Below are 27,075 nucleotides of genomic sequence, written 5' to 3' on the forward strand. Positions count from 1 at the left end.
ATGGATTCATATTATGGATTTTTCCATACTACACAAAAGGTTATTGTGTTTTAACCGCTGTAAATATATTGAATTCTATTCAATTGTGCTAAAAATATACCAATGTAAATAAAGGTAACAGAACTCAGTGAAAAGTAAATAAGAAGCCCAATTTTGGCTTTCAAATTACTAATTATATAGCATTAGAATGTTCTTTAAGTAGTCAGAAGTGCAGTCTAATGTGGCAATAAGGGTGTTTGTTGACATTACTCTGATTATAAGAAGCCAGTTGAAGATTTTAGCCCAATAAGAATCTAGAAAATTTTCATCATAAATTCTGATTTCTCTTTTTCAGGGATGTTTCAATGAATAAAGAAGGAACTTACATTTTATTATATAACTTATTTTCATTTCAAATTTCCAACAATAAAAATTTTAAAACAATGTAATTTTAGTAAGGGGGGACTTAGAATAGGGAATATTGCATCTCTTTCATAGATTCTATGAACTCCTCAAAGTGCTCTAAAAACACTATAAGTTTGATTAGCAGCAAAGCATGGGCCTAAGCAACCCCCCAGTCCCCACATATTTGTACATATACACACACTGTACATCAATATATGCTGTTACTCTCCCTTAAATATGACTATGTGATAGTTATCCCCAGAGGCTGTGCAAGGTTACAAATACTGGCTACACTGTATCAGGGTTCAAGACCACTAGCACCCAAGTGGTTAAGAGAGAACCAACCCTTTCATTAAAATGAACAACAAACAAATTCAATCACATTTTAAATATCTTTTAAGATTAAAAAAAATTGGGAGTTACAGTGAAGCACCCAATATATTATCATTCTGAGTCCTATAATATTCTTTATCTAAAACTATTTGTTATACATGGAAGGCTAGATGTCTTTGAACTAGTTTCAGCAATCCTAAGTATAAAATATTTCTTTGAAAAACAAGGTTATTTTTTCTAACTTGGAGGAAAGTTCTATGAAAAGTGGGTTTTCTTCCCACAGGTGACCTTTGCAGCATTTCCTCCCAGGAGCACACCGGGAGCCCTGTCCTCCCGTGTGTAAGGCATCCCAGGGGTCGAGCCTCCAAGCACTGCAGCTCTCGTACAGCCCAGCACCCGACCTCCAGAAAGAGGTCCTGCCAGCACCATGGCATCTTGGTCTTTTCTCTTCCACACTCTTCTAACAGCACCCAGTCCTTAGGCATCTTGCAGCAGTGGCTTAGGTCCAGAACTTGAACTTCATTAGGAAAACCAAGTTCATTCAACGTGCAGCATTTTCATCTTTTGGTTGGGTGGCTCTTAGTCCCCCATGGATAGGAGTGATACCTAGAAGATTTGGAAGTGGAAAGAGTTCTGTAGAGTCAAGAATATTTTACGTCACACATTCAATTTCAAGAGCAGTAGCTCAAATGTATAAGTAAATAAATCACAACAAATAAGAAAAAGATTCTAAATATAACAGACTGGGGACATTTTTAGAAAGCTGCCTTTTGCTGATGTTCAGTGCTAGTAGTGTCTCTGTCAATTTAAGAACTCAATAGGTACTGATAACCCTTTACAATGGAAAAATAAACACCCAAAGTAGCTTGTATATGTAAATGCCCATGCACATTAAATATCTAATTTATATACTCATCAGTTAATTGTGGGGGAGGGAGCAGTGCAAGTTGATTCAATGTAGATCTTTTCATCTTGCATATCATTATTTCTCAGCACATACTTCACTGTTACAAAATAAAATATGAATGTGTACCTCTAAGTATGTGCTTGTCATCTACTCATTCACAGAACCCAGGCAGTTTTACTCTCACAAACAGCAATGAGAAAATTAAGGTGTGCTTGGCTGTATCTTTCTGATAAGGAAGTTAAATGTTTCTGTGTGTCAAATATGATTAATCATACAACCCTAGAAATGGCCAAGAACAGAGCCTGCTTTGGGCTGGCCAACTTTGTTTTGACCTTGGTTCATTTTCTTTACCCTGCTTTCTTCCTCTCAACTCAGTCCTACCTCCCTTCCCAGAAGCCCAGAGATAAGGAATCCCCTATTTGGTTATGGCTTCTTGCTGCCATTTCTTTTTTTGTTACCATTTTTTAAAAACTAATACAGCATTTTGTGCTGGAAACATTCTACCAACTGCCCCAGCACTCTCCCCATTATTTAAACAATTCTAGAAATCTTCCCCAAAGATAGCCATTAGCTAGATGCCAATGCCATCTCCCTATCCCTAAATAAATACAAACTCTTTCATCTAAGCTGGAAATGTGCCATATCTTGGCTTAATGTCTTCGTTGCTATCTTAATGTTTTGTAGATGTGTGTATAAATTTGAACTCAGAGTCTTAAGCTCTAAGCAGGAATTAGGTATATAATTCTCTGTGCATGGTAATTGAATAACATTTTGTGGTGGTGATGATGACGATGAAGACAATGAGAACAACAGCAGGTCCTGGAAGGGGAGTGAAAGCGATGTTTCCCATCTCTAACCATATTGCTAGGACAGCTTTCCTCAACTTGTGAACCAAGGTCAACAGATTTCTTTCCTACAGTCTATCTCACAGTCTTTAATATGGTATGTGTGTCAACATTCTCCACAAATGGAAAATTGTACCTTCAGAGTTTCCCAAATACATTTTGGTCATGAAACTTTATTTTTCAGGAAACATCTATTAACATCTCTGATAATACTGGCTATCTATGAAACCTATTTGGGAAAATACAATCTACTGATTCCAAAAACTCTACATGTTGTGTGATATTTAACAACTTCTATCCTTTTGCTATAAAAAAAAGCATGACTGTCATAGCTGATCTGATTTGTATTTGAAATTGTGTGTATTTCCAGCTTGTGAAGTATTAGGTGCTTCTATGTAGAGCCTGACTTATTTCTTGGGATTTAATTTGGAAAATCAATAAACAAGTGGTGGCTTAAAGTACAACCAAGGCTTATTTTTACTAGTAAACTATAAAGAGTCTTTCTCCCAAGATATATTCTATCATTGCTATTAGAAACAAATAAACAAGGGAGTGTAATGGCTATATGATTTTAAAATGGGTGATTCATTTTAATTTGAAGCATTTTAAGAAAATTTATTTCACATCCATCATATGTTGCTTGAACTTGATCGGTTAAATCACGTCTCCCTGTTACGTTCACAATTCTGAATATAACTGTGAATAATGTTTTGCCTTTGTTATTAAGCACCTTATCTGTTTATCATAATAAGAGAGTTTGCAATGTCTTTTAATACAGGAATATGTCTTTGAAAGTGGAAATGATGTTTGATTTTTTTAAAAACTTGATAGTAAAACTGAGAAAGGATAAGCAAAAATTTCAAAATAAGGCTGAAATTGTTTTTTAAAAAGGGAAAAACAACTCTTGTAAAAGCTTCTCTAACTTCCTTAACACCTGATTTTTCATGAATATTTAAGTTGATTTCTGCAAAATATAAAGACAGTTATTGCCAATGATCCTGAGTCTCTGAGAAGATACAGATTAAGAACTGATAAGCATGACTTCTGCCCCCACTTAAGCCAAGGCACTTAGAACAGTAAGATGCTGAGAGTCAAGAACAGGGACATTCGTACTACCCATGGAAGGCTGGGTGTTCTCAGTCCGGGAGTAGAAAGTAAAAAATTAAATCTCTCCAAGAATGGTGGGAGGAGAGTGATTGTGGAGATGGTGATTTCTATGAAAAATATATCCTTGGAAAATGAGAATTACGCATCATTTCACTGCAGTTACAAATCACAACAGAACTAAATTTACAAAAGTAGTATTTGGAAATATATTGTCAAGCCAAAGGAACAAGCAGTTGAATAATCTCATGTGTGATTCATAAGAACAACTCGTGGAAACAGACGGAAAAACAATGCTGGAGACTGAACTAACCTCGACAAGAATCTAATTTCCATATAATGACCTCAACGGGGTGTTCTCGGGCCCTCTTTCTCGTACCATGGCTACTAATAGTTATCCTTGGGGACGGCTTCTTGGATCATTCAATCACAGTCACAAGGCAGCTTCACTAGCCAGGAAGGAAGACAGTTCCTCCCGGCTTAAAGGCCACATGGGGAACAAACTCCATGAGACTGGGCTTCCTAGAGCAACTTTTAACTATAGAGAATGTGTATGTCGTTGCTTACGATCAATACACATTCCATACGGCTCCTTGGAAAAATGAGCTTCCTGGAAAAGTCGAGACACTGTCAGTGCCCATATCCCCTCGTCCTTATGACTTCAAAGCATGCTGGCCTGATCTCCAACGGCCAGGCCCAGCATTTCCTTTCCTTGAGAATTTCTCTGGCCTCTAGAATCTGCTTTGGCCACCTTACAGAAAGCCAGAAATGCCAGGTAACTAACATCCCCTGGGGAAAGGCCTCAAACAATGACTGATGGAAACTGGAGGAATGCGTGAGGCCCACGTTCTACACAGGCTCTCAGACTTCCCTGTGGGATGGAGCTCCAGTCACCCATGATGGTAACTTGCTTGAAAAGGAAGCCTCTATTCAATTATTTCTTCACTCCCCTACCAGTGCTTCCTAGAATTTCCTCTCAAATAAACAAATTGTACCCAAATCTTTGTGCCCAACACCATGCCCAACAGTAAAATTGCAGGAATCCAGAACTGGATGAAATAGATAAAATAAGAGAATATTTTTACAGCACCAGTAATGGTTATAGTAGAAGATACTATATTGCCCCTGTAAACTGAGGCTTCTTATTTAGGGTACTCCAATGGCAACATATCACAAGTTCCTCTCTCACAAACATAACTTAAATTGACCAGAAGTGATTCTTTGTTTAGTTGCATTTTTCCTCTTGCATTCTGTAAAAACAATCGGTAAATTTCAGTGATGGAAATATGAATTTACAGCTCTAATGGAATGGAACAAACGAGTGCTTAATTTTTTAAAAAAGATCTAGACATCTCTTCCATTTTACTGCATTTTTTTTTTTTTATGGGAGTAAATTACTACTAAGTGGTCACCCTTTCTTTTCTAACAAAACACAGCATCCATACAAAAGATGAGCAACATATATTCTACCCATGGCCACACACAGTCTAAGACAAGATATTTTATAAAAGTGTTTAAAATAAAAGTTGGAAAACAACCTTTGGAATCAAATATAGAGAAATCAGATCTAATCTCCAATGGTTGCAATTGATTTTTCAAATTTGAAAGCAAACTCTAGAGCTCACCTGTTAGAAGAGAAATTGTAGTAACCGCTTTCCTCCAGGACTTCTTCAATCACAGTCTGAAGTTGAAAAAAAATCAGGTTAGCATTGAATTAAATGCAACAAAATAAAATCATCCGGAGGCACTGCCGAAACCTCACCTGCATCTGCTCATATGTTATTCCCTCCTCCGAATCAAGGCTGCTGGGGAGGCCTGCGAGAAAGCACGAAAGTCTGACATTGGGCTCACGCTTTCTTAGGTCTTATTGGCAACTGGGACTCAACTGCAGTGAAAACAGGTCAGTTTCTCACTGATACCGGTGAGTACTTACAAGCACATTCCTAATAGTCTTGGCTTAGAATAGTCAATCTTTTTGTTTCTCTTCCTGTAATAGCTGGCTGCTTTTGAGGCCGCCATCACAGAATAATACACCAAGATTTAGGGTGCTGCTCATGATATAAATTAGCCAATTAAGCTGTGTGTGTGTGTGTGTGTGTGTGTGTGTGCAGGTGAGGAGTGACTTCAAACTGAAACTGCCTGACAGGTGCGTGTTCTGTTCAACTCTTCCTAGTCCACAAGGCAGAGAGCAGATACATGCTACAGAGAAAATACATTTTTAGAGGGAGGCAGAGAAAGACAGTGAGAGACAACAAAGATCTGGCCCTTTCCTGTGGCTGCCCAGAGGGAAATAAAACCCATGCATTTAAATGCCAAAAGGCAATACTTCTTTTTATGTTTGCTCTGAGTATGATGTACCAACACCTTCAGCCACCCCAGCACCACCCAAAGTAATGTCCCCCAGCCGCCACTGCAATCAATCAGCACTGACTCTGTGGGTGCCCCGGGGCTCCCCGCGGGGCAGGAGAGCATGGGGGGGGGGAAGGTCAAGGAGAGGGGCGCCCACGGGCTCTGCTGTCTTTGGTCCGGGAGAACTTAACAATTAATACAGGAAACAATTCGCCCACATTAGGCAACCACAAAAGCACAACCAGAGTGAGTGCGTTTCCAGGCTGAGGAGATGGCAAGTCTTCACCTGACCGTAAAAGTTGACTTCTGTCCTTTCCGCTGAGTGACCTGACGATGGTCTGCAGGGTTGGAAAACTACGAGGAACTCTGAAACCGCGGAGTGGCTTGACAACTTCTGAGAGCTCAGATGTCATAAGAAATGTAACATGCTGCCGACCCCTACCATTGGCCAAGTGAATTTTCTATGTTGACACAGATCCTCACTATAACCCTGTGACGCAGGTGCCATTTTTATCCTCATTTTACAGGCAAGGAAACTGGGGTGCAGAGAGGTCAAATAACTTGCCCAGGTCAGCTACTAAGTGGGTGAGCCAAGATCTGAATCTAGGCACCAATGTCTCAAGAATCTATCCCTTTAGTCCCTGTATTATTCTGTCCCCCCTGCCACCCCATATGTGAGATTTATGCAAAATGAAGAAAAAAATTCAATATGTCTAATGTGGATCCTTCGGGTAAGTTTCAAATTTTCTCCATTTTAAATATTAAACTCTTTATTTCTGCTTTTTATCTCCCTGGATGCTTTTGGGTATCTGATTTCTCATCACCAAATAAACTAGATGAAATAAAAGGAAATATGGTCCTAGCTGGGTTGCTCAGTGGTTACAGCGTCAGCCTTCCCCCGGACTGAAGGGTCCCGGGTTCAATTCCGGCCAAGGCTACATACCTTGGGGCAAGTGGGAGGCAACCAATCGATGTGCCCCTCTCCCATCAGTGTCTCTCTCTCTCTCTCCCTTCCACTCTCTCTGAAAAGTGATGGAAAAAATATCCTAGGGTGACGGTTAAAAATAAAATAAAAGGGAATACGATTCACCCCCACGGATTCTGCTGTTCGCTTATGACATTAATAGTGACCAAGGAAGCTGCCACAGCTGGGCAAAGTAAATCTCGGGGAATTTCTAGATTCCCCCGTATGCCCCTTCCAACTATTGCATAGATAATCAAAATAAGCTCTATTTTTCTTTTAAATTGAAGATTTTAATCTTTGAAGGATAGCTGTAGATCCAAACACTATATTTCTTTGTGAGAGCCAGATTTCCTGTGATGAAAACCGTTACCTGCAGGGTCATTTGGGGACAGGCTGTTTCCACCGGCGGAGTGATGTAATGAATGGTAATCTGCTGTGAAAAAGCTGGGCTCGATCGGCTCTGGCGATCCCTGAGATAACTGGAACAGAAAAAGGAAACCGCACCATCTTTTACACTCAGAAGCAAACGGCATGAGGCCTGTGTGTGGGCTTTTCCACTTCCCCGCGTCTGCACAGAAAATTTAGTGCTCTGCGCTTTGCGATCCCTGGTAAATAGACAAACACACATCTTCTTCCTTCCGAAACAACGTGTAAGTCAGAAGCAGCCCAGTTACGGTGAAAGCGAGTTAGGCAATTGCCTGGTCGCATGAAAAAAAAACCTCTACACTTTATAGCTTTATGAGAACAAAATTTTTAAAAAGAAAAATAATGTCAGGGGCTGGGACATCACAATGTTTTTTTTTAGTCAGGCATAGGAGGGGTGAATTTCAATTATTCGACAGACAGTATGTTTAGCCCAAATCATCCTTTTTCAAGTGTGTTTGGAACAATGCCTACTTGTTCTATCAAAGCAAACACACTTCTTGATACATTTTTCTGAATGACCATTAATTAATTTTCATTTCCAAACATTGATTCTCAGCACTCTCAAGGAAAGAGTAATTCACCAAATGACAGAATTTATTGAAGTTCCAATTGTTTCGTGCCCTTCTCTGTGCAGCTGAATTTTTTAATGAAATTTTAGACTAGAAACGTTTTTCAGCTTCCTCTCACCATTCCTTCTAATCAGCATGTGGAATGGCCAAGTTTTAGTGCCTGTGTTAATATAATATACTTTTAAAATATCGATTCATATTAATAAACCAGAAACAAATGGTGCACTTTGGACTACGCGAGAGTGGTTACCTTGGAGCCACATACTCTGCTCAGTCCCATACATCACTGTTCAATCCCTTGAGAAACTGTTTGGCAGCAAATATTAAACTTGAACAACGTATGCCCACCCTGTGATCCAGCAGGGCCCCTCTTAGGTAGATACACAAAAGAAATGAGTAGGTCTGTCCCTCGACAGAAATGTGTAAGGATGTTCATAGCAACTTTATTCATAATAACCCTAAACTATAAAAACCCCAGTGTTCACTGGGTGGCAGGGTAAATAGAGATATGGCGGTGTGCTTACCAATGGACTTCTTCAAAGCGCTGAGGAATAGGCTATGGACGCCCACAGCAAATAGGCTGAGCCAAAGAAGTCGGAAACAAAACAGTGCCTAGAACAACTTCACTTATATACATTTTCCCCATCAGGCAAAACTAGCCAATGGTGATAGGAATCAGGAAAATAACTGCATTGTGGCAGGGGGAGGGGGCCTGGCCAGGAAAAGGCAGGCGGTAACCTTCTTGGGGACTGGAACTGTTCTGTTTCAATGCGGGTGGTGGTCACATGGGTGAACATACATGTTAAAGTCCACAGAGCTGTGAATGTATTTCACTGCATGCATTGTGCATCTTCTACCTTAATAAAAACATTTTATATTAGCAATCTACATTCCATCAATTCACTTTGGATGCTGTAAATAAAAAACATTTGTGTCTTTCAATCTTCATGTTGCCAAACACTACACTCTAGGAAAAAAATGTGGTTCTACCCCTTTTGATTCCTGAAAACTTATTTTTCTTACTTCAGTGACAACTGATAAAATTAACAAGTCATTTGTAAAATGACAAGACTGTAAGATCGCAACATACTGTAATGCAGGAGGATCTGATATCCGCACACGCAGTAACTTTCTCATCAGTGTCGTTAGGAGGCCACGGAGGGGGCCCTAAGCAATCCTTACTTCTTATATCCAAGCTAACAGGGTGCTCCCACTAAGCTTCTTAGAAAAGGGCTTTTCCTTTTCTGTAATGCCTCTCTATAGCCTGCTGGGTTGTAAGCCATTCATCAGGAGCCACAGTGATCCCTAACGACTCCTCACGCTGGAGACCTGGAGTCCCTAAATTTCAGGAGACGTTTCAAGGGGAAGGTGGAAACCAATGCGTTTCACGTGCTCGCACCACTCACTGCTCCCACGGCCCTGGTGGGGGTGACCGAGCCAGTCAAAGGCTAATTGGCCACTCTTCCGCGGTTGTACAGGGGATGAAAGATCCATTTCTGAACAAAAATCATCGTTAACAAGGGATTATACCAGAAAGGAACAAAAGCAGAGGTCACAGGTTCTTCTCACTGAGGTTTAGAGGAGCAAGAGGGCTTCTTTCCATATCCCCATAGAAGTACCTGCACATATTACATAGAACCAGCATAGAACACACGATACAGAATATATGTATCAATGTAGAACACAGTCTACATTCAACAATCACACATGAAGCACCTACTACGTGCCAGGCGCTATGTAAGACCCCGAGAGAATCAAAGGTGAGAAAGACACACTCACTGCCTTTGGAAAAAAACAGAAAAGTGAGGCAGATGAGAGGCACTTAAGACACAACAGTATGTGTGAAAAGGGCTTGAGGTGTCGGGAAAGGGAAGATGAATCCCGACGGGAAAATGAAGGGAGGTTTTCAGGAGGAGCTGGCTTCCCCGTGCAGTGGCGGGACAGCTGGCAGCGCCCCGGCTGAAGGTGTCCCCAGCACCTAGAAGGCGCGGGCTGACTGCCTGATGGGGCGGGTAGACACCAAGACGTGCCGGCCACCCACCGCAAGCTCGCATCAGAGAGGGGGGCCGGAGCACCGTCCAGAGACAACTTAACCTGCCCCTTAACCAACTTGAAACTAAAGATGGGTCGGTGACCCCTTGGTCCCCTCCCAGAACACCCTCCAGCACACCACCCTCCCTGCCGTCACTTCCCCGACCGGGAACGGAAGGGAGGTGCCCTAAGGAGAGACGCCACCAAAATACAGAAGCGGCAGACAAGGTTGGGAGTGCGACTGAACAAAAGGAAATCTCTTTTCTATTAGGAGAGCAAAGAAAGGCAGCACGGGAGGGATCAAAATGAAAACCTAAGTAATAAAAAATGATTCACTTTAAAGACACACACGGATGGAAAATTCCTGAGCAGGGGAGGAGCTGCAGGCAGTCACCTCCGTGCATCGGGCCGCTTGCGTCTAGCACTTGCATCTCAACGCTGGGATTTCTGTTAAAATGAATTTTGTGTACAACTGGGGTTATTCTGAATATCATTTTAATAAGTTTATAAAAATCGTTTCAACTTTTCATGGGAGATTTGTGCTTCTGTCTTCTAAAAATCTTTTTATTGGTATTCATGGTCTGATACAGAAATTTGGTAAAATAAATGTTTATCTATGGCTCCTCCACTTCTGTTTTGAGCTCCCCTAGCTTTGCTTCTTGGCCGTATTTGCCAACCCGGCCCATGAAAGAAACTTGGCGCTCTCTGATCTCCGGCGAGGAGGGGCTTATGCTTGTTTACCTGCCGCTGTGTCTTTTCTTTTTTCCATCTCCTGTGTGTGTGTGTGCAGCCACCACTGATGGCAGGTAACAGCCAAAACACACGGTCTGGATTCTTATCAAAGAGCCCATGGTCCCGCCTGAATAATGAGCATATTTACGCCCAAGGTTGGAGACAGTGAACAAAAAAGAAACCTTAAGAAAAAAGGTCCCTAGCAGCATGGCTGTGCCAAAGTTTAAGCATATGATGAAACTTTTAAAAAATTACATGGAATTGCAGTAGGACCAAGTATCTGTACCCAGGTGGGTCTGAACTGCCTGGGCCTGGGGTCTTTCAGGGACAGGAGGGTGGGAGCTTGTGACCATACCCACGGCCTATATTAAAATGGTTTCCTGTCACCCAGTTGTATTAAACAGAGATAAACTCTTTCTTTCTGTCTGGTTGATTTGACCTCATTGTGATTTAGTTTCTTTATGTATGAACAGAAATATTTACTAGCACCTGAAGTCTAGGAGATGGTAGAAAATGTTGAAGATGGAAAGAACCTTACAAATAGTTCTCGTAGGTGATAAAAATCATGGCCTCAGGTGGTTAAAGGACTTGTTCAGACTGGCAATGCTCAATTAAGGACTTACTGGAGAATATTCTAATAAGAAACTTGGGATAGAATTCTCTAAAAAAGATGAAAGTATATTTAAAAGCAAAATATTTAATAATATTTAGTCTTAGGAAAACATGCAATAATATGGGAAGAACTTTCTGTTTGTCTTCTGAGAACAATGACTTCAGATATAAAGGTGAGAAAATTATCCTTAATAATTTTCCCTTAGTGTCTTAAGCAGTTTGAATGTTGGGTCCTCCAAATTCATACATCGAAACCTAATCCCCAAGGTGATTACGATGATGTGGGACCTTTGGGAGGTGATTAGGTCATAAGGATGGAACCCTCATGTCAGTGCTCCTATAAAAAATGCCTTCATAACAATGGGCTGAGTGCGACCCCGTCTCCCCCGGAACAGGGTCCTCGCCGGCTCCAACCACGCTGGCGCCCTGACCTTGGACTCCCAGCTTCCAGAACCATGAGCAATAAACCTCTGTTGTTTACAAGTTCCTTGGCTTATGGTATTTTTTGCTATAGCAGCCTGAATGGACTAAGACAATAATAATATCCTTTAACAGAGTTTAGAGCTTAAAGTACAGGCAAAGGAGGTAGGAAATTTAATGGGAAGGATAGGTTTTTGTTAGGCAAAGGAGAATTCCTAAATGTAGAAAACCATACCTTTTTAATTTCAGATTTCAAGTTACAAGGGTTACTCTGCTGGCTGAAGAGGGATTTCTTGAATCTCTCTATAACCCTTCTTTTCAAATTGTGGTGCAACGCTGGAGGAAGCTGCATGGAATGAGAAAATAGTTATTACAAGCAAATTGTTAACACTGCACAGCTGGCTGACTCCAGGGAAGCATTTATTGAGGGTCAGTGCAACAATATTCGCTCAACAGGACTAAATAAGAATTTAAATTGTACTCCAAATAGCATGAGTTTATGTTATAATTCTCCATTCTATAATCCAGAAAAAATATATCACTCTGCTCTCTTTCAAAGGACTGCTTAATTTATCTTACTGTTCTTTCATTTTATTATTGTTCATATAATAACTAAGTGATATATTAATTGCACATATAAACTGACTTTTGTAAAGACAAACTTGACTAGGAAGAATGCCTTCTATCAAATACTTAGGTGTCTGGGTCACACCCACAAGCAAAAACGATGGTAAGCACTCTAACCATGACCTTTGTCCTGAAGGGTCTGATACTTTAAACCAGAAAGCACACAGTCAGATGCCTGCCGGTGAGTGCTTCTGAATATACAGCTGGAGGCTGGAGGGGCCACTCTTATTGAGAAGGAGAGAATGAATCAGTACACATCAGGGCCAGGTCAGGCTGACTCAGGTTTAATAAGTAGTAGGAAGTCCCTGCAGAATCTTAGGAAATATGGGGATTGGATGAAAATGGGGATTTCAAAAAATCAAATAGGGCCATGGAAAGCCAGTGCCCTTCCTCCATCCCTGCCCTCCTCCGGGGCAAGGAGCTCGGAGTCCAGACGGCAGGGCCAGAGGTGAACGATGGCCAACTTTAGCCAAGTGAGAAGTAAACCTCCATCGTGACAAGCCGAGAGACACCAGGGTACATCTGTTAGCGCAGTGTAATTTACCACATCCTGACTAATACAATGGACATCTATTATTCAAGTTCCACAAAACAGGGGGACATGTAAAAGATAATAGTAGGGCAATTAATGGGGTCTACAGGGGCTCACAACGGCTGATTTAATAGCAAAGAAAAACTGTTCATCAGCCCAAACACAATAGGATATGGGATCCATTATGAAGCACTGTAAGGGTATAAAATAAAGACAGTACAATTGAAAAAGTTCTAAAAATGCATCTATAATCCTAGTTAATCCTTTGACTTTGCTTGAGTCAAAGCAGTTTAATTACAGAAGAATTAAGACTGGAGATTCTGAAGCCCTTTGGTGTACCCTGGAAGGTTCTGTAGGTTAATAGCGCTGAGCTTCTGCTGGTCTGTTTTTATGTCAATATTATGGCTTGCTTTTACTTTGATCCAGATGTGATTACTACTTCCTACCCCCAGCAGAGAGTCACAATTAATGTTGTCCTTCAATGAAAAGGGGAAATCAAGAAATGTAAAGAGACAGAGACAGAGAGAGATTTCTCAGCATTAATGAGCAAATAGTTGGAAGACAGATGAGAAGGAAGTGAGTATAAATGATATTTGTGTGCATGAGAGATTAGCAAAAGTGGATGGATTTAAGTTGGAGTAGGATCAGACATGAAGAGGAGAGGCATGCGCATGCTCTCCTAGCAAGGAGGTGGCGGGCTGGAGTGGAGGAGAGACGGGAACATTGCCTTGAGATACCTTTTTGAACTTGATAGTTTCCTACAGTCACTAACTAGAAGCTGCCACTTCCCTGAACTAAACACCAGATGGCAGTGCTGGCCCAGGACTGTCTAGTTGCTGCCCAGTATGGTGCCAGCTGCCAAAGAGAAAGCTGGCTGCCTTTTCTGATATACCTAATTGTCTGCTGTGGCAAATTTTTGAAGATGTGAATCATCAGTAGGTCCATAAATTTCTTCAAAGGTGGCTTACCCCAGTACTGGAAGCACCAGTATCAGCTTACTAATTCAGGTGCTCTTAAAATCTTTATTCATTTAACTTGGTAAGTCTCTGGTTAGAATTCTTTTTCCTGCCCCTAATAGCTTGAATTAACCCTCAGGAAAACTTTTGTGAGTAAGCTAACATTCCATCAACCTAAGATTCACACACAGGGCAGTATTAAAACGATATTGCATCCTATTGGAATAACTATGACTGTGGACAGCAAAACATCTTTAAAGTTTTACAGAAGTAAACTTTAAAATTTAAAGATGTTTAAAAAAATCTTTAAAATTTTACCCAGTTTAATTGCAGATGACAGAAGTATAAAAATATTTTTAAAAACTATAACACTAAGAACAGAATATTAATACCTATGATTTCTGTGTGCCGGCACTCTGATTACTCTTTTATGCACAGTACGCCACTTTTCCCCTAAAACAAATTTATAAAGCAGGCGCTATTTTATAGGCCAGGAAACCAGAGCTTAAAGACATTATGCAATATGCAAGGATGCTTCCTAAGGTAGTGAGTCCTCTTACACAGCCAATAATCAAGAGCAAACAGCACCACCACTAGCAGCACTGTGGTATAGCACTTTACAGTTTATTAACATTTGACATACTTTCTTTTCTTACCATGACAGTCCCATAAGCTGCCTGAATTTTACTGATGGAAAAAAATGATTCTAGAAGAGATAATGACTTACACGTCTAAAAGCTTGATTCCTGTTTGTTTGTTTTTACTATATCAAAAAAAGTAACCAAAGAAAGATGAAATCTGATATGTATGTTTTATAGTAGGTTTTCTCAAACTTGCATAATATATGGATTCTTTTTAAAGAACTACATTCTCTAGTATTGCCAAGAATACATCAGCAGATCATTTGTAGCCATGGGGCTCCATCTGATAGTGACTCAATATCTTTTCTATAATAAAAGCCTTATTCTGACATATTAGTGCCTAAGAGATTTCTCTAAATGCTAAAGTAAAATGTTCCAAGATTATCATCAAAATAAATACACAAAATGTATGACTTCTCTTAGAATTTACAGACCCTGCAAAGCTGAGTTCATTTGAGAAGCATTACCCTAAATTCTATTTAATCTGTAACCCTCGCCACTAGGAACCAGGAGATCCAGATGCGAGGGGTGGAGGGTTCTCTTTTCATCCGTCACCACCACTGAGAAAAGCAGTGCGTTTCACAGATGACAGTCAGTAGAGCAACTTCCGTCGGAGGACGGCACAGTGCTCTTCCCAACCACACATTTTTGTCCTGTTGGCAACGTTTGTGGCTGATAAGAAGGTGATGCACAATGCAAAGCAGCTCCGGCCACACTGCCTGTCTGTTCTCTGGGCGACAGATGTTTAATTTTTGAAAGTAGCTCTATGCTAATTTTCAAAGCATTTACTTAACAAAACAATCAAATCCTAAGTGCAGAGTCAAATCCAAAGCTGACGTTGGCTAGGCAGGTCAAACCTAAGGAATCACACACAGAGACTCACACTAAAAGGGAACATATGTACGCTGGTCACCTGATACACCCAGAGATCTCGGCTCTGGCTTCCAGCGATGGAAATGAACCACTGATTTCATTCTCAGCTTTTCGGTCTTAAGGTAACATCTCAGTTTTGATGAAAACAGATGTCAAATCAGTGAAGGCAGGGTAAGGATTTTAACATCCTGCTTTTTAAAATGGTTGCTCTTGGATGATTTCTACAGGTCTGTCTCCATGGAAACTGGAGAGAAAAGGCCACCTCCAGCCAAAAGTGAGCCGTCTCCCCTGTAAGGTCATCTGTTGGCTATCAGGAGGGATCTGGCCCTGCATTCCAGGTCGGCCTCCACAGTCAAAGTCTGAGAGTTTGATGAGTAAATAAATATGTGAGCAAGAAAGGTTTCTGTCAATTTGTTTTGTTTTGTCAATTCAGTTTTACTTTGAGCAGTTTTCCTTTGCAATGAGCAGGGAGAGAAACTGATCTTGGACTTTAACCTACAGCAAATACACCAGTATAATGTTTAGACTTGTATTTGTCTCCTGTATTTGAAAGGCACTGACTTTGTTTAGCACTGTGATTTAAAGTTCCCCAAGGAGGAATCATTCCTTACTATGTGCAATGTCATAAACTTTAAAGTATTCTGGAAATGCATTTAAAAAACCACAGTGGTTATATCTGAACTTATAGCAAGGAATGCCATCTTACCAAAAGATTTGAAACCATTTGTTATGCTGGCAGGGTAAGAGCATAATAGTAAGAAATTCATAGTAGTTTTATTCTTGCTTTAAAATACATTGAAATCCAATAAAGAAATAGAACACATCCATTAAAAAGTTTTTTATTATATATAAATTAGCAAGACAGGCATATGAACACTATATTTAAATTTCAAAGGACATTTTCTCTCAATTTACTAGTTAATCATTGAGGGAACCAATAAAGCTATTTAAAGCTCTTTCCATAACACTAAACTTAAGCATGCTTTCCCCATATATCTATGTCAGTATTTAAATGGAGATGCAATTTTGAATATAATGTCTTTACTCAATAGAGATACGGCACATTATAGTTGATTTATTAACCAAGTTTCTCCCCGCACCCTCACATTGAGAACTTGGAGAAGGGGAATCCCAGAGAGAGGCCTCTTTACCTACCCCTCGCCCCCCAGGTTAAGTGTGCCAGCTGTCAATTTATTGCCTCTTAGCTCCAAATACACCCTTCAGTGCCCTGCTTGTGATGCTGGAATATTTCTCCCCTGCCAGCTGGTAGGATGTCTGCTGTGTCTGCAGAGGGCACCGGCGGGACACGAGGAGGGTGGAGCTTGTCCCTGGTTCCAGATGCTCCTGCCTCGCCCTGGGCCGGTAGCGTGAAGCAGTCAGTGCAATGGGGCCCCCTAGCGGTGCTCCCCCAACCACATTCAGTCCTGCAGGCGGCTTCCCAGCGAGGCGGTGCGCAGCCCCTATCCAGGGCGGCCTCCCAGGCCTAGGGAGGGCGCTTCCCTCACACCACGCTCACGTGCTCATTTCCAGCAAGCTCCGTGGTATGACACCTTCCCATCGGTGGCTCGCCCCAAACCCCAGAGGGAGGCAGCCCTGAAAGTTTCTCCAGAACTGGACTTCTGGGGGTTTCTCTGACCTTTCCAGGGAGGTCCAGACCTCAGCCCAGGGTGTGTGTCCCCTTCTATCCTGTCCCTTCCTTGGGTGCTCTGCCTCAGTACCTTCAGCAGTGACTTCCCTATCTTTCTTCCTTTATTCTCTAGATTTCTCTTCCCCTCCTGAATTTAACATATTTAAAACTACTGTATTCCTTAATCTATGTAACAGAAAAAAAACTCTAGGCCTGGTAGACAAAAATAGGAGTTGAGTTGCAGTTGCCACAGTGGAAAGTCACAGCCTGAGGACCCTTGAGAAGGGTCCTGAAACACTACCGTAAGGGCCACACTATAAATTTACCCCAAACCTTCCCTAAGGGACCTGAGGCCATTTCCTGCAGGGACTGTTCGCCCAGGAGGAGGGAATGCACAGGCTTTCAGGGAACAGTGGGCACTGGCTGTAAACTGGCGCTTATTCCTAGTTTTATATGGTCACTGTGGTACATGACCAAGCGAAACGGTTTTCTGTTTGTCTTGTTTGCTTTACTGTGGGAGGGAGCAGATCTATTAGCCCAAGTTGGACTCACAATGGGCCCCGTTGGTCCACTGACCTGGTGGCATTTCTCTCTTGTCCCCAAATGTATAACTGAAATTGCCACAACTGGCAACTGACACAATCCCCGCATTGCTTCTCTGAGGATCTGGGTGAGGGTATGTTTATATATTTTGCTCACTGATAGGTCTCAAACGCCTAGGCCAGTGGTTGGCACACAGTAGGCACCTTCTAATTACATGTCAGATAAACAAATGAATAAACTGTGTAACACATGCAGTCTCTCTCATTACTTTCTCATCCAAACATCTACACTTCTGCATCTACAAAATTTTCTTTTCTTATTAATAGTACGTACCTTTGGTACATGAACGATCAAGTCAGACAAATTTCTGTAACTTTTAGCCACTTTAAAACAGTGCTTGCTTCTCTAGTGCCTAAAAGTCACTGGGATTTAGGAATGGCAAGTTTCCACAGTCCTGGATTTTCTGTGCTCTTAGCTTTCATTTCTCTGAGAGGTCCTGGTTTTAAGCCTCAGGATTTGTGGGTGGGCACTAGTTTCCTCTTTCCTTCCTGCAGTAAAGGTGTTTCCAAAGCCCACGTCTGTCCCCACTTCCATCTGATGGCCCACTCGTTGGTCGGTCACCAGCAGTGAAAGAGCAGGTTTGAGGTCACAGGGAAATCTGACATGTTTGCCTTTTTACTCTCCTATCTCCCTGGCCCTGCTGCTAAGCCACAGTGTCGCCAAATATTTGTAGTTGGGGAGGAAAGGACAATTATTCACTCTAACTGAAAGTCCCACGAAGTTCCTAAGCAATATTAGCAGCAAATTCATATTTAAGATGAAAAGGAAATAAAAGGCTAAAACGCTGACCTGCGTGATGTAGATGATTTTGTGCAGCTGGATTAAGATCTGCTGAACAGGATCGCTGATCTGGCGCACTTTCCTCTGGGACACGGCAATCCCTGCGGACGCTGTGGGTGGTAAATGTTTCGGTTAGTCAGGACCCTGGTTTTCTCTCTTAAGGGTGATTATTAGTAGAAAATGGGGTAAAATTCTGAAATAAAAATTAAGCAAAGGCCCTCATTCTAGCAACGAGACAATATGCAGAGACCTTGTAACACTTCAACATTTATTAATATGGGATGCGCAATTCCTTCCCTCCACTTCTCAGATGCCTAAGCAACAGCCCGGAATCTGCTTGCATTTTCACGAGGCTGCCACCAGGAGCACGTGGTGCCTGGGATACCGTGGTATCCAAAAGCTGGGCTTTAGATTTGTGCAGTTAAGAGAACATCATGCTTTTAAATTTTAAATTCATCTAACATAGTTAAAACTACTGAACGCAAACATCGAATAAACAATATCCAGAGAAAAAAACACCCCCAAAACAAAAAATTCTAAGTAACAAAAATTACTTTGAATTAAGTAACTTTCAAACCCTTGATTATCACAAATTATCATTTCACCTGGATTTCTGTCCAGGTCTCAATAGGACACACTTATAATTTATCCCAAATTCTCATCACAGAGTCATACCACTTTCACAGTTTTAGGCTAGGCTGGTGTCAAATATTATTTTCTTTATGGGTATCTTTATTGAGTTAACTAAAAAATTCTCACAAAAAATTATCCAGTTCTAGTTCATCTGCATTTAATACTTTGCTTAAATGTTAAAAATTTAAAGGATCTTCCTTCCCTAGGCACTGTGTCTAACTCCTTTTAAGCATCAATTACTTGACCATTAAGATGAGGTTTAATAAATTATTCTTAAGGTAAAAATGTGAAGGTAAATCAGAAAAAACTAAGATAGCTCTAAAACAAAAAAAAGAGAGAGCGGGAGCTATGTACAGCCTGCAGAGATGGCCGAGTGTACACATTCCACATTTCCTACAGGGGTTTCTTGCAGGAATAATTCTTAAAACATAACTGTTTGTCTAGATTCATATCAAAAGCTAGAGACCGTGTAATGTAGCCAAGCTGATGTTGCAACAGGAGCATTAACTTTGCATTTTCAGAAACTAAACAGCTTAGTTTTTTATTATTTTCATGTTGATCACTTTATGTCTTTGATGTGTGAACTTAACAGTCATGGGGAACGAGCTACAATCTCACAGCCTGGCAGAGCCTCCTTAGGTTTGCGATGGCATTTCGAGAGGGATGCCACATGGGTTTGACTCCACCTTGCCACAAGAAATGTGCTCATCTGTAGCCCTAGACACAAAAACCGAGATAGTTAGCTACAGAGTCTGTCTTCCGAATGACTCGGTCATGCAAAGTAACTTAAAACTCTTTTTCTTAAGACCCTCTGACCACTCGCTCTCAAGTCCAGTAAATTCTTAACTTTGGAAAATAGTTTTGATGGCTACTGTCTAAAAACTAAATTTAAAAATGTTTAATTACACCTGCCCCCTATAAAACAAGCAAACAAACATAATGACAACCTAAGTGTTACAGAAGAGGCAGGAGGCCCCTGGGAACCACCACCCATTGGCCTCGCCCCAGAAGTAACCTCTGATACCAGCGTCGTGTGCTGCCTTCCAGTCCATTTTCTACCCATTTACATGCATGAAGCTTTAACTCCACGACTGCATTTTTCAAACTGTGGTTGAGTGCTGAAATCAGTTTAATGGGTCATGACCAGCATTTTGAAAAATGGGATGGACTGAAGTGGAACAGGAGAGAAACTTTTCAGAGTGCACTGCGTGCAGCAAGAGTTCACTCCTTCAAGATACAAAATGTGTTTCTTACTGAGGGTCATTGCTGAAAGCGTTTGAGAGCTACTATTGCAGAAAATCTATAGCATCACCTCAAGCATCCTTTCTTTCTTTTTAAATATATGGTGACACATCATAAGACTTCCATACTTTTTTCCTCTCACTCGGTCTGGCACGGAGATTCTTTTTTGCCAGCACAGAGGTCTGGCTCATTTGTCACCACCACTCCTGAGTAGCACGGCCTGCTCCGCACGCACCGTAGTCTCCTTATCCACCTGTCGTGATGGGCACTTAGCTTGCTTTCAGTTTCTCATGACTGTAAATGATGCTGCCGTGAGTGTACATGGGCATGCCTCCTTGTGCACGAGGACAAGGGGTCTTTTAGGGTAGATGCGGAGAAATGAGACACGAGCTGGGCTCACAGGTGTCCATAGTTCTTATTTTAACAAATACATTTGAAAGTGGCTAAAGCAACTTGCACTCTGCCCAGAAAAGAATCCATTTTTCTACACCTCCATCAACGCTATATATTATCAAGTGTGTGGTGAATTTCCTGTTTGTGTCCCATGCTTTTTTTTTTCTTATTGGTTTGTAAGTGCTCTTTACATAGTCTAAATACCTAATTCTTTTATTGCATTTTATATATTAAAAGCATTTTCACCTAACCTGTTACTTCTTTTCAATTTAAAGGGCATTTCCCACCCCGTCACCTAGACTAAAGGCACCACCAGAACAGCCTCCGGGCCCCTGCCGCCCCTGCGTCAGGGCAAGGCAGCAAGCACCCCACGGCCAGCTCAGCGCTCCCGGCCCGCTCCGGAAAACTTGCTGAGATGTGAGTAATCGCATGAGTTAGGATTGGAGAGAAAAAGGAAATTTGAAACTGGGAAAGACGGGAGGGAGTCTAGCCACAATATCTGCAAACCCCCCTGATTTCCTGAGTAACTTTGATTCATTCTGGGTATGAAAATTATTCTCCTCTTTTGCTACATGATCAAATCTTCATAATTTCTTATATTCCCTCACTCCAAGATGCATATTTATTTAGCCCTTAATAGGATTAGGAAAACACAAAAGGATAAAAATCCAAATAGATACCTTTTAAAACTTTTATTCCTTATTTAAATATCAATAACTACCAAGTTCATGGCGAATGTTAGCCATATCATTTTGAGTTTCAAAGCATCGTCTCTCAACAAATCTTTCAGATTGGCACACTGAAAACACTACGCATCCTAACTATTCACATGCAAAAAATGCAACACATATTTACATTGACAATTTTGTCCTAAAATAATTTTATTGAAACAATTCCCTTAAAAAGACCTCACAGACAGGGATCATATTTCAGCATCAGTCATAGTGTGCCCATGATTCATATCTATGTTGTTCCTAATACAGAAGGTATTCAGTCTTATTAAAATGTAAATAAAATCAGCTTAAAATTATAATACTTTGTATTCCTTTCATAGTTTTAAGTCAATTTAATTAGTGTTTTGAAAACTGCAAAATTCCCTATAGGAGGCAATTTCCTTAAAAGTTTCAAAAATAATTATATTTGCTCGCATACTCTGTGGTGGGCACGGCACTGACCCGCTATTAGCCCCTGGGGGCAGTAGAGAGGAGCACCAGAGGACCACCACCCTTTTCAGCAGGGACTCGAGACACTGAGAAGGGTTTTACACATTTAGTCTCCTCTCATTCTCACACCCATTCTGAAGGGCAGTTGTTTTAATCCCCATTTTACTGGTAAGGAGACTGAGATTAAGGAAGTTGCCCAACCGAGATCAGAGAGCAAGAGGGTGCTGGGGTATGAAGCCAGGTGGCCCTAAGAGGGGTGGGGAAGGTCCAGCCCGCGGGCTGTATATGGCCCTCGAAATCATTTGTCTGGTCCTGCCAAGGACTCACCAAAGAGAAGCAGTTCCAGCCATCACATTAGGGGTGAGTTAATTATATGTTTGACCAAATATAGCAGGCTAATTTTTAAGTTGATAATTTCGTATGACCCTAGAATGATGTTATAAATATCCAAATGGCCCTTGGCAGGAGAAAGGTTCCCCACCCCTGAAACACTACACTGGCACCATGTGTTTTGGCCTAGAAATAGCAAATGCATTTGGTATAGTCCACACAGCCTGGCTTTCCTCCAGAGTTATTTCTTATGCGATGCGACAATGAGTGGCCAAGTCATGCTGACTCATTCATTCCTCCTAAAGGGACCATGTCTTCTCTGAAAGTCACCGTTGTTGACGAAGCCCAGATGCTCAGGAACAAAATACTGTGGTGTGAAAACCACACTATGTTCAGTGCTACGAATGCACAGACTAACCAATCAAACGAAAAGAAACAGAAAGAAAAGATAGCCCTACCCACCTTCAATATCCTGAACAAGAAAAACATATCCAATCATGAACGAACTAGGCCAAATGACCATCGCTTAATTCTCTGGCATCATGCTAGAGCATTTTCTAATAACCCCACTGGCTCCTAGGCTAATACTTTTGGGTAATGTCCCGGTATATTTAAGTAACAAGCTACACTGATAAAGGTGCAGGCAGTTTACAGCCTATATAGTGTAAGCAATTAACCTGCAGACACTGACCTATTGGTATGACTTCATAGGCCAATCAAGAAGTTAATCACAGAAGCATACAGTTTTATTGCCCTGTAGAAATTGCACCAGTCTTATGCTTAATTTAGCGACATTATTTCAGCTTTTCTTTCTTGACTAACTCTGTAAATCCCTGTTCTCAAAATGCTCTTGGAACCAACTCTTTTATCTTCCATCTGGTTCCATTGTTAATGGGTTAAATAAAGCCAGAACATGTGCTGAAGAATAACTTTAGAGTTGTGCTTTTGCACTCCAGGATGGTTTTTAAAAAGAGTAACATAAGTAACAATTTTTAACTAACTCGCTATCTAAAACACCCCGAGTAACCTATGGAGTCCACAGTGAGGAACGCCAGGTAAGCTCAGCGAGGGCTCAGCTGTCCTGGAGGCCAGGCGGGCGGCCCAGCTGGAAGAAAGAGGCCTCTCGTCGCTTCTCATTAGTGTTGACTGACCTGTCTCCATCCTCGATACTCAAATTACTGTACGATTACAGCTCAAAGGGTAGTTGAATATACTCCAAAACTATTTTTAAATGTTATTGAAATAATTAATAATGGCAATTTGGAATGTGAGAGCCTTGCTTTTCTATTCAACTATTTTGAATGGAGCGCTACCCTCATCACCCAAGCCACACCGACTTCCCTTTACTCCCACCAGAGGGCGATGTAACTCCCCCCACCTCCCCCCACACACACCCACCCACCTCCCCACACACACCTCCCACCCCCCCACCCCTGTCCGGGCAGAAACCCTTGGGGCAGAGTGTGAGCTGCCACTGAACAGCTGATCTGCGGTTGGCACTTGGCCTCCTATTGGGACCATGAATAACTTTTGCAAGTCTGAGTACCTCTTTGGAAAGACATTATCCTACAAAGAATATGAAGGAAAAAAAAATCGACATCTCCAGCAGCATCCTCCTGGGACCTGGTCCACCCTCACTCAGCGCCTCCCTCGGCAGGAAGAATTAGGGAGCATATTACCATTGGCAAAGGAAATGTGCTGCCGCCCACCCCTTCCCCAGTCTGAAGTCTGACATTAAAATATCATTGTTTTTCCTTTAAGTAATCATAAGGTTACTCAGGCAGTGGTTCTCAATAGCAAGGAGACACAAGGTAGGTCTGCACCAGTCACTCACTAAGTAATTTCCAAGGGCCTGATCTCAGAGGAAATACTCAGGAGATATGCAAACTTTACTAAAGACACTTACAATCTGATCTGGTCGGAAGATAGAGCTAATATAACCAAATCCCAACAAGCAATCAAGTATATAATTATACGCCAAATTGCATGGTATAAGCTAGCATTATAGGTTTTGATTAAAATCTGGTTAGCACATTTATATATGCTAAAAGGATTGCTATGCAGTAAAATGAGAAAAGGCATGCACTCCAAATCACTTTGGCAATTGTGAAATTTAGGATTAAGTACTTTCTGTGAATAATTAATTTGAAAGTAAGCTACTGAAGGTTACAGAATATTAGCTGTGCTCCTGGAACATTTGGAAGGGACACTGACTACTGTCTTTGGATTGGACCTTTATGAACAAAAGACAAGTATAAAAACAGATTCCCTGTCATCTCTAGTAAGACAACAAAACTAAGAGCCCAGATATAATAAAGTGACAATTTCTAGTCAGAACACAGAGCATAATCATTTCTATACATCAGTTCAGTGCCTGCTAACGCTGCTGAAAATGAAAACTAAGGAAGGGAGGAAAAATGTCAGGGTCAGTGCAGTCAAATTAGGCCATACTCTCAGCTGGCATTACATTTGCACTTTAAATTTGAGTTTGATGATGTTCCCCAAAATGTACATTTGACCCACTCTGATAGCATCCATAACATTAAAATGTACTCTATGTGTTGACAAAGAATACATTTTTCATCCTATGTTTTGGTATGATTTAATTTTCACAAATATAGGACATTTTCTCTACCTCAGCAGGAAAGGATTGTTTCTTTTTATATACAACAGACTCTAGACTTTGTGTTCTCATTCAAAACATCCAGCTGTTTGATTAATTCATTTGACTCTACAGGTAACAGAACCAATTATTTTAAAAACTGAGTTTTCTGAAACATTGGGCACTTACATACAGCACAGTTTTACACAGGAATAAATCAGGTATGAAAGGTATTTCTTTTCCAATTTTCTTTTCTTTCTACTGATTATATCAAGGTTAAGTTTCAGTATGGAGCAAGGATGTTGTCACCATTTCTCAGCCTGGGTGTGGCTCAGCGGGTGAGCGTCAACCTAGGAACCAAGAGGTCACTGGTTCGATTCTCGGTCAGGGCACATGCCTGGGTTGTGGGCTTGATCCCCAGTCAGGGGCACAGAGGTGGCAGCTGACCAGTGACTCTCATCATTGACGTTTCTCTCTCTCTCTCTCCTTCTCCTTTCCTCTCTCTGAAATCAATAAAAACATATTTTACATTTTTTTATTCTCTTAGTCTAGAGATACAGAGGACAACTGGAAAGGAGTGTGATTTGCAGATGAGGTGATCTAAGTGGATTGGGCTGGTACCAGTTGTTTTACGATGGAAATAGAAATAAAGACTTTTTTTACTCGAAAATAAGAACGTACTACCTACTACCATAGATAGTAACCCAAATTGTCAAGTACACTAATGTGTTCTATAACATTATCTCTTTATGGTTAAACTTTAGCATTCACTGACAACACTTACAAATGCGATACCATATTGTTTTAAATTTAAAAATATATATGAATCAGTGAATGTTTAAAAATTGGACAGTATAACAAACTGTAGGTCTAAGAAATATAATACATGTAAACTGTGCTATAATGTGACTAGTTTGTTTAAAGGTCCAAAGATCTGGTCAATCTTACCGACATCAAGTCAAACTGTAAACTGGGCCTATTCAACACGCCCTCTAGGAAAAGGAATCCCTATTATGGATCACAACAGAACTGTGAATCTTACATGTGCGTGTGTTTGCTCTGCTCTTGCTGCTATAAAATTAGTCAACAATGATTGTTTTAGCTACATGATTATGCTATGAACTTACCTTATGCCAAAATAGGAGGAGTAGAGCAGGGGCAACATGACAGCTTTGGACATCTTAGTAACAAAATCATCCCTTTGTTTGCATCTATGTTGACAGTGTAAATGGCCCCAAACTCCCAATAGCTCTTTCAAAGCAACTTTAATAAATATGAAGAGATGGACTAATATTACAGTAAGTCAATTCACATCACCTTTGTTCACTACATGTGCTAACGCTACCAAAAAAAGTGAATTAAGAAAGTTAAAGTGAAAATAGCATTAAGCACTAATTCCAAATTAACCAAAGTAGTAAAACAGAACTTTATACTTGAGCCATACACTCCTATATATTAAAAGCACAATCACTAAACTTTTTCTTGCACTGTCCAGGTTTGGCTAACAACTTTACCACTGCGTGTACTCTGGCCCTCTTTCACAGAAATCAGAAACTATTAACACACTCCTTTTTCCCCAAAACAGTATTATAAACTTTTATGTTTTAAGAATCCATAATTATTAAATTATTAAAGAAACAATGTGACATAATATTGTTTTAGTCAAATACAAATAGAAAAAATTAAAAAGAACTATCTGTGTCAGAGTAAAGGAGATAGAAAAAATAAGCTTTAGTCTCTAGTATCATATAGGTCTAGAGCTTACAGAAACATGCAAGTAAAACATAGCTACTATTTTTTGCTAGTAGGTGTGCACTTTAAGCACCAATAGTTCAACTGGTTAACATTCCCACCAAAGCAGAAATGCAAATTTTAGAAAAACAGCCTATATTTACGTCAGACAAGTGAACACAGAAAGCATTTTCATACTCTTAAATGCCAGATAATGGAAGACAAAACAAAATTCCCCTGCCGCTGGGATTAAGATGACCTCCCAAGCATCTTTCAGACGTTTCAGGCCCAACTACAGTTCTGTGTTCACCCATCGTGTGCCTGAATCAACTGGATCTAACGAGCACTACCATGATCTTTGAGACTGCGGAGAATCACAGCGGGGAGGCTGTGGGACTGCCACCCCGTCGCTAACTCGGCCTCTGCCTCCTTAATGTGGGCCCTGACCATGAGGGGTGGCACTTTCAGAAGCAGGTCAAGAGGCAGCAAAGCTGAAGAAATAAAAGGGGGAAAGATATGAAACTGTAACATAAATTGCACTGAGTTTCAGGGAGGCATGCATGATTTCATTCTGCCCACATTAAATTACCTGGTCTTGGTCTTGACCCCATTCCACTTGTGAAGTCCCTGAAAACAGAATTGGGGGCCATTAGAAGGGCTTGTTCA

The 27,075-nt window shown here is 40.9% G+C and overlaps 1 protein-coding gene across 4 annotated transcripts in view; it reads right to left on the reverse strand.

Moving 5' to 3' along the window:
* Positions 1-350: 350 nt before the first annotated feature.
* Positions 351-27,075, reverse strand: part of NEK10 (NIMA related kinase 10) — a 131,251-nt gene continuing 104,526 nt past the window's right edge. For 3 of the 4 annotated variants that reach the window (XM_081159256.1, XM_081159257.1, XM_081159258.1), the window contains 7 exons: positions 26,999-27,036; positions 18,325-18,425; positions 11,912-12,022; positions 7,257-7,365; positions 5,336-5,388; positions 5,199-5,254; positions 351-1,323 (listed from right to left, as the gene is read on the reverse strand). In XM_081159256.1, the coding sequence (XP_081015382.1) occupies positions 1,275-1,323; positions 5,199-5,254; positions 5,336-5,388; positions 7,257-7,365; positions 11,912-12,022; positions 18,325-18,425; positions 26,999-27,036 (517 nt within the window). In that variant the 3' untranslated portion in view covers positions 351-1,274. Of the gene's footprint in view, positions 1,324-5,198; positions 5,255-5,335; positions 5,389-7,256; positions 7,366-11,911; positions 12,023-18,324; positions 18,426-26,759; positions 26,901-26,998; positions 27,037-27,075 lie in introns of all 4 variants that reach the window. The other variant, XM_081159255.1, reaches the window with a different exon arrangement.

Source organism: Miniopterus schreibersii (genome assembly GCF_964146895.1).
Source record: "Miniopterus schreibersii genome assembly, chromosome: 15".
NCBI lineage: Eukaryota > Metazoa > Chordata > Mammalia > Chiroptera > Miniopteridae > Miniopterus > Miniopterus schreibersii.